The 14,528-nt window shown below is 50.5% G+C and overlaps 1 protein-coding gene across 50 annotated transcripts in view; it reads right to left on the bottom strand.

The window, feature by feature from the left end:
* The window catches only part of col6a3 (collagen, type VI, alpha 3), a 59,143-nt gene that overhangs the window by 17,050 nt on the left and 27,565 nt on the right, over positions 1-14,528 (bottom strand). For 7 of the 50 annotated variants that reach the window (XM_052082902.1, XM_052082906.1, XM_052082916.1 and 4 more), the window contains 3 exons: positions 11,352-11,584; positions 2,903-3,490; positions 2,177-2,770 (listed from right to left, as the gene is read on the bottom strand). In XM_052082902.1, the coding sequence (XP_051938862.1) occupies positions 2,177-2,770; positions 2,903-3,490; positions 11,352-11,584 (1,415 nt within the window). Of the gene's footprint in view, positions 1-880; positions 1,005-1,373; positions 1,471-2,176; positions 2,771-2,902; positions 3,491-3,705; positions 3,939-4,528; positions 5,020-5,234; positions 5,773-6,997; positions 7,339-8,293; positions 8,527-9,019; positions 9,608-10,055; positions 10,417-11,351; positions 11,946-12,077; positions 12,308-13,114; positions 13,372-13,607; positions 13,875-14,528 lie in introns of those variants that run through there. The other 43 variants (XM_052082903.1, XM_052082915.1, XM_052082904.1 and 40 more) reach the window with 23 other exon arrangements.

Genomic DNA, 14,528 nt, shown 5'->3' with positions numbered 1-14,528 from the left:
GAGTTCCAATGCTGATTGTAAAGACGCCATGCTGTTTGAGAGCAGAGGCTGGCGCATCAACGCTGTCAAAAGACCTGCCGCCATTTAGCAGGATCAAGATCTGCGGAACACCTTGCGTGCGCCTACTCCCTGCGGAGTCTGTAAAGACGTTGTCTCTCAGGTATCGGAGGGCGGCCCCTGTGTTGAGGGGCCTGCCTCCTCTGTGTCTAAGGCCTCTGACTGCGTTGACCACATCCTCTTTTGTGGTGTATGTGTTCAGATAAAAATTGGCCTCTGGATCTGTGCTGTACTGGACCAGAGAGACATGGTCTTTGTTTGCGCCCACATTGAGTTTCTCCAGCACTTGCTCAACAAAATTGCGCATGGCGGGGAAGCCAGCCCGTGTGCCATCAGAACCATCCAGAAGGAATACAATGTCCTTTTTGGCTTCCGCTGAGAAAAGACGAAGGACAAATGATGAAAAGAAACTGCGCAACAGCGAGACTCGCTGAATACTCGTATTCATGGGACTCAGTTTCCTGTTTAACTATCAAACCCTTCTAAAGTAAAGATTAACCCGTCACAGTTTCAATAACTTTACGTTGTGTTCGGTAAGGGGGATCAGATAACGTGCTCATGCCCGGTGAGAGCTGTACTTGTACACGTACCAATTACCGGTGGCGTATCTGGGGTGACGTCAATCACCACAGCCTCCACAGAAGACTGAAGCTGTTGTTGGACCCTGGGGAGGTCGGTGAATTCAGTCACCGAGAGAGCATATCTGGGGTCGTGGGCTATCTTTTGCAGCTCTGCGCTATCGGAGCTTCTGGTACCGATGGGAAAGATCAGCACTCCGAGCTGTTTGAGAGCAGAAGCTGGTGCTTCCACACTGTCAGAAGACCTTGCGCCACTGAGCAAGATAAGGATCTGTGGGACTCCTTCAAGGCGTCTGCTGCCGGCAGAGGCTGTGAAGACATTATCCCTCAAGTACTGGAGAGCTGCTCCGGTGTTGAGGGTTCTTCCACCTCTGTGCCTCAATCGTTTGACAATGTCAAGGATCTCGCCTTTGGTTGTGTATGTGTTGAGATAGAACTGGACTGCTGCGTCCGTGCTATACTGAACCAAGGAGACACGATCTTTGTCGTCATCCAAACTCAGCGTCTCTACGACTCTTTGGACAAAGTCCCTCATTGCTGTGAATGTATTTCTTGTGGCATCGGAGCCATCCAACAAGAAAACCACATCTCTTCCCGGTCTGTCCACTGCGGTAAACAAAACATGAGGTATTGAGACCCCGCCTTTTACCGCCTTATTGCTAGACGTCAACACGAGCCTGTGTACACATTTGAATCGCAGTCAACTTGTCAGAAGTTTGGGAGAAAGATCTCGCTTACCAGTTACTGTTGGTGTCATTGGTGTGGCTCTGAGTACCCTGCTGATTACAGAGGAGAGCTGTTCTTGGACACTGGGGAGGTCAGAGAGCTCAGATACCTCGAGAGCGTGGCGAGGGTCATGGGATATCTTTTTCAGCTCGCTGCTGTCAGAGTTTTGAGTTCCAATGCTGATTGTAAAGACGCCATGCTGTTTGAGAGCAGAGGCTGGCGCATCAACGCTGTCAAAAGACCTGCCGCCATTTAGCAGGATCAAGATCTGCGGAACACCTTGCGTGCGCCTACTCCCTGCGGAGTCTGTAAAGACGTTGTCTCTCAGGTATCGGAGGGCGGCCCCTGTGTTGAGGGGCCTGCCTCCTCTGTGTCTAAGGCCTCTGACTGCGTTGACCACATCCTCTTTTGTGGTGTATGTGTTCAGATAAAAATTGGCCTCTGGATCTGTGCTGTACTGGACCAGAGAGACATGGTCTTTGTTTGCGCCCACATTGAGTTTCTCCAGCACTTGCTCAACAAAATTGCGCATGGCGGGGAAGCCAGCCCTTGTGCCATCAGAACCATCCAGAAGGAATACAATGTCCTTTTTGGCTTCCGCTGAGAAAAGACGAAGGACAAATGATGAAAAGAAACTGCGCAACAGCGAGACTCGCTGAATACTCGTATTCATGGGACTCAGTTTCCTGTTTAACTGTCAAATCCTTCTAAAGTAAAGATTAACCCGTCACAGTTTCAATAACTTTACGTTGTGTTCGGTAAGGGGGATCAGATAACGTGCTCATGCCCGGTGAGAGCTGTACTTGTACACGTACCAATTACCGGTGGCGTTTCTGGGGTGACGTCAATCACCACAGCCTCCACAGAAGACTGAAGCTGTTGTTGGACCCTGGGGAGGTCGGTGAATTCAGTCACCGAGAGAGCATATCTGGGGTCGTGGGCTATCTTTTGCAGCTCTGCGCTATCGGAGCTTCTGGTACCGATGGGAAAGATCAGCACTCCGAGCTGTTTGAGAGCAGAAGCTGGTGCTTCCACACTGTCAGAAGACCTTGCGCCACTGAGCAAGATAAGGATCTGTGGGACTCCTTCAAGGCGTCTGCTGCCGGCAGAGGCTGTGAAGACATTATCCCTCAAGTACTGGAGAGCTGCTCCGGTGTTGAGGGTTCTTCCACCTCTGTGCCTCAATCCTTTGACAATGTCAAGGATCTCGCCTTTGGTTGTGTATGTGTTGAGATAGAACTGGACTGCTGCGTCCGTGCTATACTGAACCAAGGAGACACGATCTTTGTCGTCATCCAAACTCAGCGTCTCTACGACTCTTTGGACAAAGTCCCTCATTGCTGTGAATGTATTTCTTGTGGCATCGGAGCCATCCAACAAGAAAACCACATCCCTTCCCGGTCTGTCCGCTGCGGTAAACAAAACATGAGGTATTGAGACCCCGCCTTTTACCGCCTCATTGCTAGACATCAACACGAGCCTGTGTACACGTTTGAATCGCAGTCAACTTGTCAGAAGTTTGGGAGAAAGATCTCGCTTACCAGTTACTGTTGGTGTCATTGGTGTGGCTCTGAGTACCCTGCTGATTACAGAGGAGAGCTGTTCTTGGACACTGGGGAGGTCAGAGAGCTCAGATACCACGAGAGCGTGGCGAGGGTCATGGGATATCTTTTTCAGCTCGCTGCTGTCAGAGTTTTGAGTTCCAATGCTGATTGTAAAGACGCCATGCTGTTTGAGAGCAGAGGCTGGCGCATCAACGCTGTCAAAAGACCTGCCGCCATTTAGCAGGATCAAGATCTGCGGAACACCTTGCGTGCGCCTACTCCCTGCGGAGTCTGTAAAGACGTTGTCTCTCAGGTATCGGAGGGCGGCCCCTGTGTTGAGGGGCCTGCCTCCTCTGTGTCTAAGGCCTCTGACTGCGCTGACCACATCCTCTTTTGTGGTGTACGTGTTCAGATAAAAATTGGCCTCTGGATCTGTGCTGTACTGGACCAGAGAGACATGGTCTTTGTTTGCGCCCACATTGAGTTTCTCCAGCACTTGCTCAACAAAATTGCGCATGGCGGGGAAGCCAGCCCTTGTGCCATCAGAACCATCCAGAAGGAATACAATGTCCTTTTTGGCTTCCGCTGAGAAAAGACGAAGGACAAATGATGAAAAGAAACTGCGCAACAGCGAGACTCGCTGAATACTCGTATTCATGGGACTCAGTTTCCTGTTTAACTGTCAAACCCTTCTAAAGTAAAGATTAACCCGTCACAGTTTCAATAACTTTACGTTGTGTTCGGTAAGGGGGATCAGATAACGTGCTCATGCCCGGTGAGAGCTGTACTTGTACACGTACCAATTACCGGTGGCGTTTCTGGGGTGACGTCAATCACCACAGCCTCCACAGAAGACTGAAGCTGTTGTTGGACCCTGGGGAGGTCGGTGAATTCAGTCACCGAGAGAGCATATCTGGGGTCGTGGGCTATCTTTTGCAGCTCTGCGCTATCGGAGCTTCTGGTACCGATGGGAAAGATCAGCACTCCGAGCTGTTTGAGAGCAGAAGCTGGTGCTTCCACACTGTCAGAAGACCTTGCGCCGCTGAGCAAAATCAGGATCTGTGGGACTCCTTCAAGGCGTCTGCTGCCGGCAGAGGCTGTGAAGACATTATCCCTCAAGTACTGGAGAGCTGCTCCGGTGTTGAGGGTTCTTCCACCTCTGTGCCTCAATCCTTTGACAATGTCAAGGATCTCGCCTTTGGTTGTGTATGTGTTGAGATAGAACTGGACTGCTGCGTCCGTGCTATACTGAACCAAGGAGACACGATCTTTGTCGTCATCCAAACTCAGCGTCTCTACGACTCTTTGGACAAAGTCCCTCATTGCTGTGAATGTATTTCTTGTGGCATCGGAGCCATCCAACAAGAAAACCACATCCCTTCCCGGTTTGGCAGCTGCGGTAAACAAAACATGAGGTATTGAGACCCCGCCTTTTACCGCCTCATTGCTACACATCAACACGAGCCTGTGTACACGTTTGAATCGCAGTCAACTTGTCATATGTTTGGGAGAAAGATCTCGCTTACCAGTTACTGTTGGCGTCATTGGTGTGGCTCTGAGTACCCTGCTGATTACAGAGGAGAGCTGTTCTTGGACACTGGGGAGGTCAGAGAGCTCAGATACCACGAGAGCGTGGCGAGGGTCATGGGATATCTTTTTCAGCTCGCTGCTGTCAGAGTTTTGAGTTCCAATGCTGATTGTAAAGACGCCATGCTGTTTGAGAGCAGAGGCTGGCGCATCAACGCTGTCAAAAGACCTGCCGCCATTTAGCAGGATCAAGATCTGCGGAACACCTTGCGTGCGCCTACTCCCTGCGGAGTCTGTAAAGACGTTGTCTCTCAGGTATCGGAGGGCGGCCCCTGTGTTGAGGGGCCTGCCTCCTCTGTGTCTAAGGCCTCTGACTGCGTTGACCACATCCTCTTTTGTGGTGTACATGTTCAGATAAAAATTGGCCTCTGGATCTGTGCTGTACTGGACCAGAGAGACATGGTCTTTGTTTGCGCCCACATTGAGTTTCTCCAGCACTTGCTCAACAAAATTGCGCATGGCGGGGAAGCCAGCCCTTGTGCCATCAGAACCATCCAGAAGGAATACAATGTCCTTTTTGGCTTCCGCTGAGAAAAGACGAAGGACAAATGATGAAAAGAAACTGCGCAACAGCGAGACTCGCTGAATACTCGTATTCATGGGACTCAGTTTCCTGTTTAACTGTCAAATCCTTCTAAAGTAAAGATTAACCCGTCACAGTTTCAATAACTTTACGTTGTGTTCGGTAAGGGGGATCAGATAACGTGCTCATGCCCGGTGAGAGCTGTACTTGTACACGTACCAATTACCGGTGGCGTTTCTGGGGTGACGTCAATCACCACAGCCTCCACAGAAGACTGAAGCTGTTGTTGGACCCTGGGGAGGTCGGTGAATTCAGTCACCGAGAGAGCATATCTGGGGTCGTGGGCTATCTTTTGCAGCTCTGCGCTATCGGAGCTTCTGGTACCGATGGGAAAGATCAGCACTCCGAGCTGTTTGAGAGCAGAAGCTGGTGCTTCCACACTGTCAGAAGACCTTGCGCCACTGAGCAAGATAAGGATCTGTGGGACTCCTTCAAGGCGTCTGCTGCCGGCAGAGGCTGTGAAGACATTATCCCTCAAGTACTGGAGAGCTGCTCCGGTGTTGAGGGTTCTTCCACCTCTGTGCCTCAATCCTTTGACAATGTCAAGGATCTCGCCTTTGGTTGTGTATGTGTTGAGATAGAACTGGACTGCTGCGTCCGTGCTATACTGAACCAAGGAGACACGATCTTTGTCGTCATCCAAACTCAGCGTCTCTACGACTCTTTGGACAAAGTCTCTCATTGCTGTGAATGTATTTCTTGTGGCATCGGAGCCATCCAACAAGAAAACCACATCCCTTCCCGGTTTGGCAGCTGCGGTAAACAAAACATGAGGTATTGAGACCCCGTCTTTTACCGCCTCATTGCTAGACGTCAACACGAGCCTGTGTACACATTTGAATCGCAGTCAACTTGTCATAAGTTTGGGAGAAAGATCTCGCTTACCAGTTACTGTTGGTGTCATTGGTGTGGCTCTGAGTACCCTGCTGATTACAGAGGAGAGCTGTTCTTGGACACTGGGGAGGTCAGAGAGCTCAGATACCACGAGAGCGTGGCGAGGGTCATGGGATATCTTTTTCAGCTCGCTGCTGTCAGAGTTTTGAGTTCCAATGCTGATTGTAAAGACGCCATGCTGTTTGAGAGCAGAGGCTGGCGCATCAACGCTGTCAAAAGACCTGCCGCCATTTAGCAGGATCAAGATCTGCGGAACACCTTGCGTGCGCCTACTCCCTGCGGAGTCTGTAAAGACGTTGTCTCTCAGGTATCGGAGGGCGGCCCCTGTGTTGAGGGGCCTGCCTCCTCTGTGTCTAAGGCCTCTGACTGAGTTGACCACATCCTCTTTTGTGGTGTACGTGTTCAGATAAAAATTGGCCTCTGGATCTGTGCTGTACTGGACCAGAGAGACATGGTCTTTGTTTGCGCCCACATTGAGTTTCTCCAGCACTTGCTCAACAAAATTGCGCATGGCGGGGAAGCCAGCCCTTGTGCCATCAGAACCATCCAGAAGGAATACAATGTCCTTTTTGGCTTCCGCTGAGAAAAGACGAAGGACAAATGATGAAAAGAAACTTTGCGCAACAGCGAGACTCGCTGAATACTCGTATTCATGGGACTCAGTTTCCTGTTTGACTATCAAACCCTTCTAAAGTAAAGGTTAACCCGTCACAGTTTCAATATTTTACGTTGTGTTCGGTAAGGGGGATCAGATAACGTGCTCATGCCCGGTGAGAGCTTTAGTTGTACACGTACCAATTACCGGTGGCGTTTCTGGGGTGACGTCAATCACCACAGCCTCCACAGAAGACTGAAGCTGTTGTTGGACCCTGGGGAGGTCGGTGAATTCAGTCACCGAGAGAGCATATCTGGGGTCGTGGGCTATCTTTTGCAGTTCTGCGCTATCGGAGCTTCTGGTACCGATGGGAAAGATCAGCACTCCGAGCTGTTTGAGAGCAGAAGCTGGTGCTTCCACACTGTCAGAAGACCTTGCGCCACTGAGCAAGATAAGGATCTGTGGGACTCCTTCAAGGCGTCTGCTGCCGGCAGAGGCTGTGAAGACATTATCCCTCAAGTACTGGAGAGCTGCTCCGGTGTTGAGGGTTCTTCCACCTCTGTGCCTCAATCCTTTGACAATGTCAAGGATCTCGCCTTTGGTTGTGTATGTGTTGAGATAGAATTGGACTGCTGCGTCCGTGCTATACTGAACCAAGGAGACACGATCTTTGTCGTCATCCAAACTCAGCGTCTCTACGACTCTTTGGACAAAGTCTCTCATTGCTGTGAATGTATTTCTTGTGGCATCGGAGCCATCCAACAAGAAAACCACATCCCTTCCCGGTTTGGCAGCTGCGGTAAACAAAACATGAGGTATTGAGACCCCGTCTTTTACCGCCTCATTGCTAGACGTCAACACGAGCCTGTGTACACATTTGAATCGCAGTCAACTTGTCATATGTTTGGGAGAAAGATCTCGCTTACCAGTTACTGTTGGTGTCATTGGTGTGGCTCTGAGTACCCTGCTGATTACAGAGGAGAGCTGTTCTTGGACACTGGGGAGGTCAGAGAGCTCAGATACCACGAGAGCGTGGCGAGGGTCATGGGATATCTTTTTCAGCTCGCTGCTGTCAGAGTTTTGAGTTCCAATGCTGATTGTAAAGACGCCATGCTGTTTGAGAGCAGAGGCTGGCGCATCAACGCTGTCAAAAGACCTGCCGCCATTTAGCAGGATCAAGATCTGCGGAACACCTTGCGTGCGCCTACTCCCTGCGGAGTCTGTAAAGACGTTGTCTCTCAGGTATCGGAGGGCGGCCCCTGTGTTGAGGGGCCTGCCTCCTCTGTGTCTAAGGCCTCTGACTGCGCTGACCACATCCTCTTTTGTGGTGTACGTGTTCAGATAAAAATTGGCCTCTGGATCTGTGCTGTACTGGACCAGAGAGACATGGTCTTTGTTTGCGCCCACATTGAGTTTCTCCAGCACTTGCTCAACAAAATTGCGCATGGCGGGGAAGCCAGCCCTTGTGCCATCAGAACCATCCAGAAGGAATACAATGTCCTTTTTGGCTTCCGCTGAGAAAAGACGAAGGACAAATGATGAAAAGAAACTGCGCAACAGCGAGACTCGCTGAATACTCGTATTCATGGGACTCAGTTTCCTGTTTAACTGTCAAACCCTTCTAAAGTAAAGATTAACCCGTCACAGTTTCAATAACTTTACGTTGTGTTCGGTAAGGGGGATCAGATAACGTGCTCATGCCCGGTGAGAGCTGTACTTGTACACGTACCAATTACCGGTGGCGTTTCTGGGGTGACGTCAATCACCACAGCCTCCACAGAAGACTGAAGCTGTTGTTGGACCCTGGGGAGGTCGGTGAATTCAGTCACCGAGAGAGCATATCTGGGGTCGTGGGCTATCTTTTGCAGCTCTGCGCTATCGGAGCTTCTGGTACCGATGGGAAAGATCAGCACTCCGAGCTGTTTGAGAGCAGAAGCTGGTGCTTCCACACTGTCAGAAGACCTTGCGCCGCTGAGCAAAATCAGGATCTGTGGGACTCCTTCAAGGCGTCTGCTGCCGGCAGAGGCTGTGAAGACATTATCCCTCAAGTACTGGAGAGCTGCTCCGGTGTTGAGGGTTCTTCCACCTCTGTGCCTCAATCCTTTGACAATGTCAAGGATCTCGCCTTTGGTTGTGTATGTGTTGAGATAGAACTGGACTGCTGCGTCCGTGCTATACTGAACCAAGGAGACACGATCTTTGTCGTCATCCAAACTCAGCGTCTCTACGACTCTTTGGACAAAGTCCCTCATTGCTGTGAATGTATTTCTTGTGGCATCGGAGCCATCCAACAAGAAAACCACATCCCTTCCCGGTTTGGCAGCTGCGGTAAACAAAACATGAGGTATTGAGACCCCGCCTTTTACCGCCTCATTGCTACACATCAACACGAGCCTGTGTACACGTTTGAATCGCAGTCAACTTGTCATATGTTTGGGAGAAAGATCTCGCTTACCAGTTACTGTTGGTGTCATTGGTGTGGCTCTGAGTACCCTGCTGATTACAGAGGAGAGCTGTTCTTGGACACTGGGGAGGTCAGAGAGCTCAGATACCACGAGAGCGTGGCGAGGGTCATGGGATATCTTTTTCAGCTCGCTGCTGTCAGAGTTTTGAGTTCCAATGCTGATTGTAAAGACGCCATGCTGTTTGAGAGCAGAGGCTGGCGCATCAACGCTGTCAAAAGACCTGCCGCCATTTAGCAGGATCAAGATCTGCGGAACACCTTGCGTGCGCCTACTCCCTGCGGAGTCTGTAAAGACGTTGTCTCTCAGGTATCGGAGGGCGGCCCCTGTGTTGAGGGGCCTGCCTCCTCTGTGTCTAAGGCCTCTGACTGCGTTGACCACATCCTCTTTTGTGGTGTACATGTTCAGATAAAAATTGGCCTCTGGATCTGTGCTGTACTGGACCAGAGAGACATGGTCTTTGTTTGCGCCCACATTGAGTTTCTCCAGCACTTGCTCAACAAAATTGCGCATGGCGGGGAAGCCAGCCCTTGTGCCATCAGAACCATCCAGAAGGAATACAATGTCCTTTTTGGCTTCCGCTGAGAAAAGACGAAGGACAAATGATGAAAAGAAACTGCGCAACAGCGAGACTCGCTGAATACTCGTATTCATGGGACTCAGTTTCCTGTTTAACTGTCAAATCCTTCTAAAGTAAAGATTAACCCGTCACAGTTTCAATAACTTTACGTTGTGTTCGGTAAGGGGGATCAGATAACGTGCTCATGCCCGGTGAGAGCTGTACTTGTACACGTACCAATTACCGGTGGCGTTTCTGGGGTGACGTCAATCACCACAGCCTCCACAGAAGACTGAAGCTGTTGTTGGATCCTGGGGAGGTCGGTGAATTCAGTCACCGAGAGAGCATATCTGGGGTCGTGGGCTATCTTTTGCAGCTCTGCGCTATCGGAGCTTCTGGTACCGATGGGAAAGATCAGCACTCCGAGCTGTTTGAGAGCAGAAGCTGGTGCTTCCACACTGTCAGAAGACCTTGCGCCACTGAGCAAGATAAGGATCTGTGGGACTCCTTCAAGGCGTCTGCTGCCGGCAGAGGCTGTGAAGACATTATCCCTCAAGTACTGGAGAGCTGCTCCGGTGTTGAGGGTTCTTCCACCTCTGTGCCTCAATCCTTTGACAATGTCAAGGATCTCGCCTTTGGTTGTGTATGTGTTGAGATAGAACTGGACTGCTGCGTCCGTGCTATACTGAACCAAGGAGACACGATCTTTGTCGTCATCCAAACTCAGCGTCTCTACGACTCTTTGGACAAAGTCCCTCATTGCTGTGAATGTATTTCTTGTGGCATCGGAGCCATCCAACAAGAAAACCACATCCCTTCCCGGTCTGTCCGCTGCGGTAAACAAAACATGAGGTATTGAGACCCCGCCTTTTACCGCCTCATTGCTAGACATCAACACGAGCCTGTGTACACGTTTGAATCGCAGTCAACTTGTCATATGTTTGGGAGAAAGATCTCGCTTACCAGTTACTGTTGGTGTCATTGGTGTGGCTCTGAGTACCCTGCTGATTACAGAGGAGAGCTGTTCTTGCACACTGGGGAGGTCAGAGAGCTCAGATACCACGAGAGCGTGGCGAGGGTCATGGGATATCTTTTTCAGCTCGCTGCTGTCAGAGTTTTGAGTTCCAATGCTGATTGTAAAGACGCCATGCTGTTTGAGAGCAGAGGCTGGCGCATCAACGCTGTCAAAAGACCTGCCGCCATTTAGCAGGATCAAGATCTGCGGAACACCTTGCGTGCGCCTACTCCCTGCGGAGTCTGTAAAGACGTTGTCTCTCAGGTATCGGAGGGCGGCCCCTGTGTTGAGGGGCCTGCCTCCTCTGTGTCTAAGGCCTCTGACTGCGCTGACCACATCCTCTTTTGTGGTGTACGTGTTCAGATAAAAATTGGCCTCTGGATCTGTGCTGTACTGGACCAGAGAGACATGGTCTTTGTTTGCGCCCACATTGAGTTTCTCCAGCACTTGCTCAACAAAATTGCGCATGGCGGGGAAGCCAGCCCTTGTGCCATCAGAACCATCCAGAAGGAATACAATGTCCTTTTTGGCTTCCGCTGAGAAAAGACGAAGGACAAATGATGAAAAGAAACTGCGCAACAGCGAGACTCGCTGAATACTCGTATTCATGGGACTCAGTTTCCTGTTTAACTGTCAAACCCTTCTAAAGTAAAGATTAACCCGTCACAGTTTCAATAACTTTACGTTGTGTTCGGTAAGGGGGATCAGATAACGTGCTCATGCCCGGTGAGAGCTGTACTTGTACACGTACCAATTACCGGTGGCGTTTCTGGGGTGACGTCAATCACCACAGCCTCCACAGAAGACTGAAGCTGTTGTTGGACCCTGGGGAGGTCGGTGAATTCAGTCACCGAGAGAGCATATCTGGGGTCGTGGGCTATCTTTTGCAGCTCTGCGCTATCGGAGCTTCTGGTACCGATGGGAAAGATCAGCACTCCGAGCTGTTTGAGAGCAGAAGCTGGTGCTTCCACACTGTCAGAAGACCTTGCGCCGCTGAGCAAAATCAGGATCTGTGGGACTCCTTCAAGGCGTCTGCTGCCGGCAGAGGCTGTGAAGACATTATCCCTCAAGTACTGGAGAGCTGCTCCGGTGTTGAGGGTTCTTCCACCTCTGTGCCTCAATCCTTTGACAATGTCAAGGATCTCGCCTTTGGTTGTGTATGTGTTGAGATAGAACTGGACTGCTGCGTCCGTGCTATACTGAACCAAGGAGACACGATCTTTGTCGTCATCCAAACTCAGCGTCTCTACGACTCTTTGGACAAAGTCCCTCATTGCTGTGAATGTATTTCTTGTGGCATTGGAGCCATCCAACAAGAAAACCACATCCCTTCCCGGTTTGGCAGCTGCGGTAAACAAAACATGAGGTATTGAGACCCCGCCTTTTACCACCTCATTGCTACACATCAACACGAGCCTGTGTACACGTTTGAATCGCAGTCAACTTGTCATATGTTTGGGAGAAAGATCTCGCTTACCAGTTACTGTTGGTGTCATTGGTGTGGCTCTGAGTACCCTGCTGATTACAGAGGAGAGCTGTTCTTGGACACTGGGGAGGTCAGAGAGCTCAGATACCACGAGAGCGTGGCGAGGGTCATGGGATATCTTTTTCAGCTCGCTGCTGTCAGAGTTTTGAGTTCCAATGCTGATTGTAAAGACGCCATGCTGTTTGAGAGCAGAGGCTGGCGCATCAACGCTGTCAAAAGACCTGCCGCCATTTAGCAGGATCAAGATCTGCGGAACATCTTGCGTGCGCCTACTCCCTGCGGAGTCTGTAAAGACGTTGTCTCTCAGGTATCGGAGGGCGGCCCCTGTGTTGAGGGGCCTGCCTCCTCTGTGTCTAAGGCCTCTGACTGCGTTGACCACATCCTCTTTTGTGGTGTACGTGTTCAGATAAAAATTGGCCTCTGGATCTGTGCTGTACTGGACCAGAGAGACATGGTCTTTGTTTGCGCCCACATTGAGTTTCTCCAGCACTTGCTCAACAAAATTGCGCATGGCGGGGAAGCCAGCCCTTGTGCCATCAGAACCATCCAGAAGGAATACAATGTCCTTTTTGGCTTCCGCTGAGAAAAGACGAAGGACAAATGATGAAAAGAAACTTTGCGCAACAGCGAGACTCGCTGAATACTCGTATTCATGGGACTCAGTTTCCTGTTTAACTGTCAAACCCTTCTAAAGTAAAGATTAACCCGTCACAGTTTCAATATTTTACGTTGTGTTCGGTAAGGGGGATCAGATAACGTGTTCATGCCCGGTGTGTGCTGTACTTGTACACGTACCAATTACCGGTGGCGTTTCTGGGGTGACGTCAATCACCACAGCCTCCACAGAAGACTGAAACTGTTGTTGGACCCTGGGGAGGTCGGTGAATTCAGTCACCGAGAGAGCATATCTGGGGTCGTGGGCTATCTTTTGCAGCTCTCCGCTATCGGAGCGTCTGGTACCGATGGGAAAGATCAGCACTCCGAGCTGTTTGAGAGCAGAAGCTGGTGCTTCCACACTGTCAGAAGACCTTGCGCCGCTGAGCAAAATAAGGATCTGTGGGACTCCTTCAAGGCGTCTGCTGCCGGCAGAGGCTGTGAAGACATTATCCCTCAAGTACTGGAGAGCTGCTCCGGTGTTGAGGGTTCTTCCACCTCTGTGCCTCAATCCTTTGACAATGTCAAGGATCTCGCCTTTGGTTGTGTATGTGTTGAGATAGAACTGGACAGCTGCGTCCGTGCTATACTGAACCAAGGAGACACGATCTTTGTCGTCATCCAAACTCAGCGTCTCTACGACTCTTTGGACAAAGTCTCTCATTGCTGTGAATGTATTTCTTGTGGCATCGGAGCCATCCAACAAGAAAACCACATCCCTTCCCGGTTTGGCAGCTGCGGTAAACAAAACATGAGGTATTGAGACCCCGTCTTTTACCGCCTCATTGCTAGACGTCAACACGAGCCTGTGTACACATTTGAATCGCAGTCAACTTGTCATAAGTTTGGGAGAAAGATCTCGCTTACCAGTTACTGTTGGTGTCATTGGTGTGGCTCTGAGTACCCTGCTGATTACAGAGGAGAGCTGTTCTTGGACACTGGGGAGGTCAGAGAGCTCAGATACCACGAGAGCGTGGCGAGGGTCATGGGATATCTTTTTCAGCTCGCTGCTGTCAGAGTTTTGAGTTCCAATGCTGATTGTAAAGACGCCATGCTGTTTGAGAGCAGAGGCTGGCGCATCAACGCTGTCAAAAGACCTGCCGCCATTTAGCAGGATCAAGATCTGCGGAACACCTTGCGTGCGCCTACTCCCTGCGGAGTCTGTAAAGACGTTGTCTCTCAGGTATCGGAGGGCGGCCCCTGTGTTGAGGGGCCTGCCTCCTCTGTGTCTAAGGCCTCTGACTGAGTTGACCACATCCTCTTTTGTGGTGTACGTGTTCAGATAAAAATTGGCCTCTGGATCTGTGCTGTACTGGACCAGAGAGACATGGTCTTTGTTTGCGCCCACATTGAGTTTCTCCAGCACTTGCTCAACAAAATTGCGCATGGCGGGGAAGCCAGCCCTTGTGCCATCAGAACCATCCAGAAGGAATACAATGTCCTTTTTGGCTTCCGCTGAGAAAAGACGAAGGACAAATGATGAAAAGAAACTTTGCGCAACAGCGAGACTCGCTGAATACTCGTATTCATGGGACTCAGTTTCCTGTTTGACTATCAAACCCTTCTAAAGTAAAGGTTAACCCGTCACAGTTTCAATATTTTACGTTGTGTTCGGTAAGGGGGATCAGATAACGTGCTCATGCCCGGTGAGAGCTTTAGTTGTACACGTACCAATTACCGGTGGCGTTTCTGGGGTGACGTCAATCACCACAGCCTCCACAGAAGACTGAAGCTGTTGTTGGACCCTGGGGAGGTCGGTGAATTCAGTCACCGAGAGAGCATATCTGG

The sequence above is a fragment of the Hippocampus zosterae genome, chromosome 12 (assembly GCF_025434085.1).
Source record: "Hippocampus zosterae strain Florida chromosome 12, ASM2543408v3, whole genome shotgun sequence".
Classification (NCBI taxonomy): Eukaryota; Metazoa; Chordata; class Actinopteri; order Syngnathiformes; family Syngnathidae; genus Hippocampus; species Hippocampus zosterae.
This window is presented reverse-complemented; position numbering and strand designations above follow the sequence as displayed.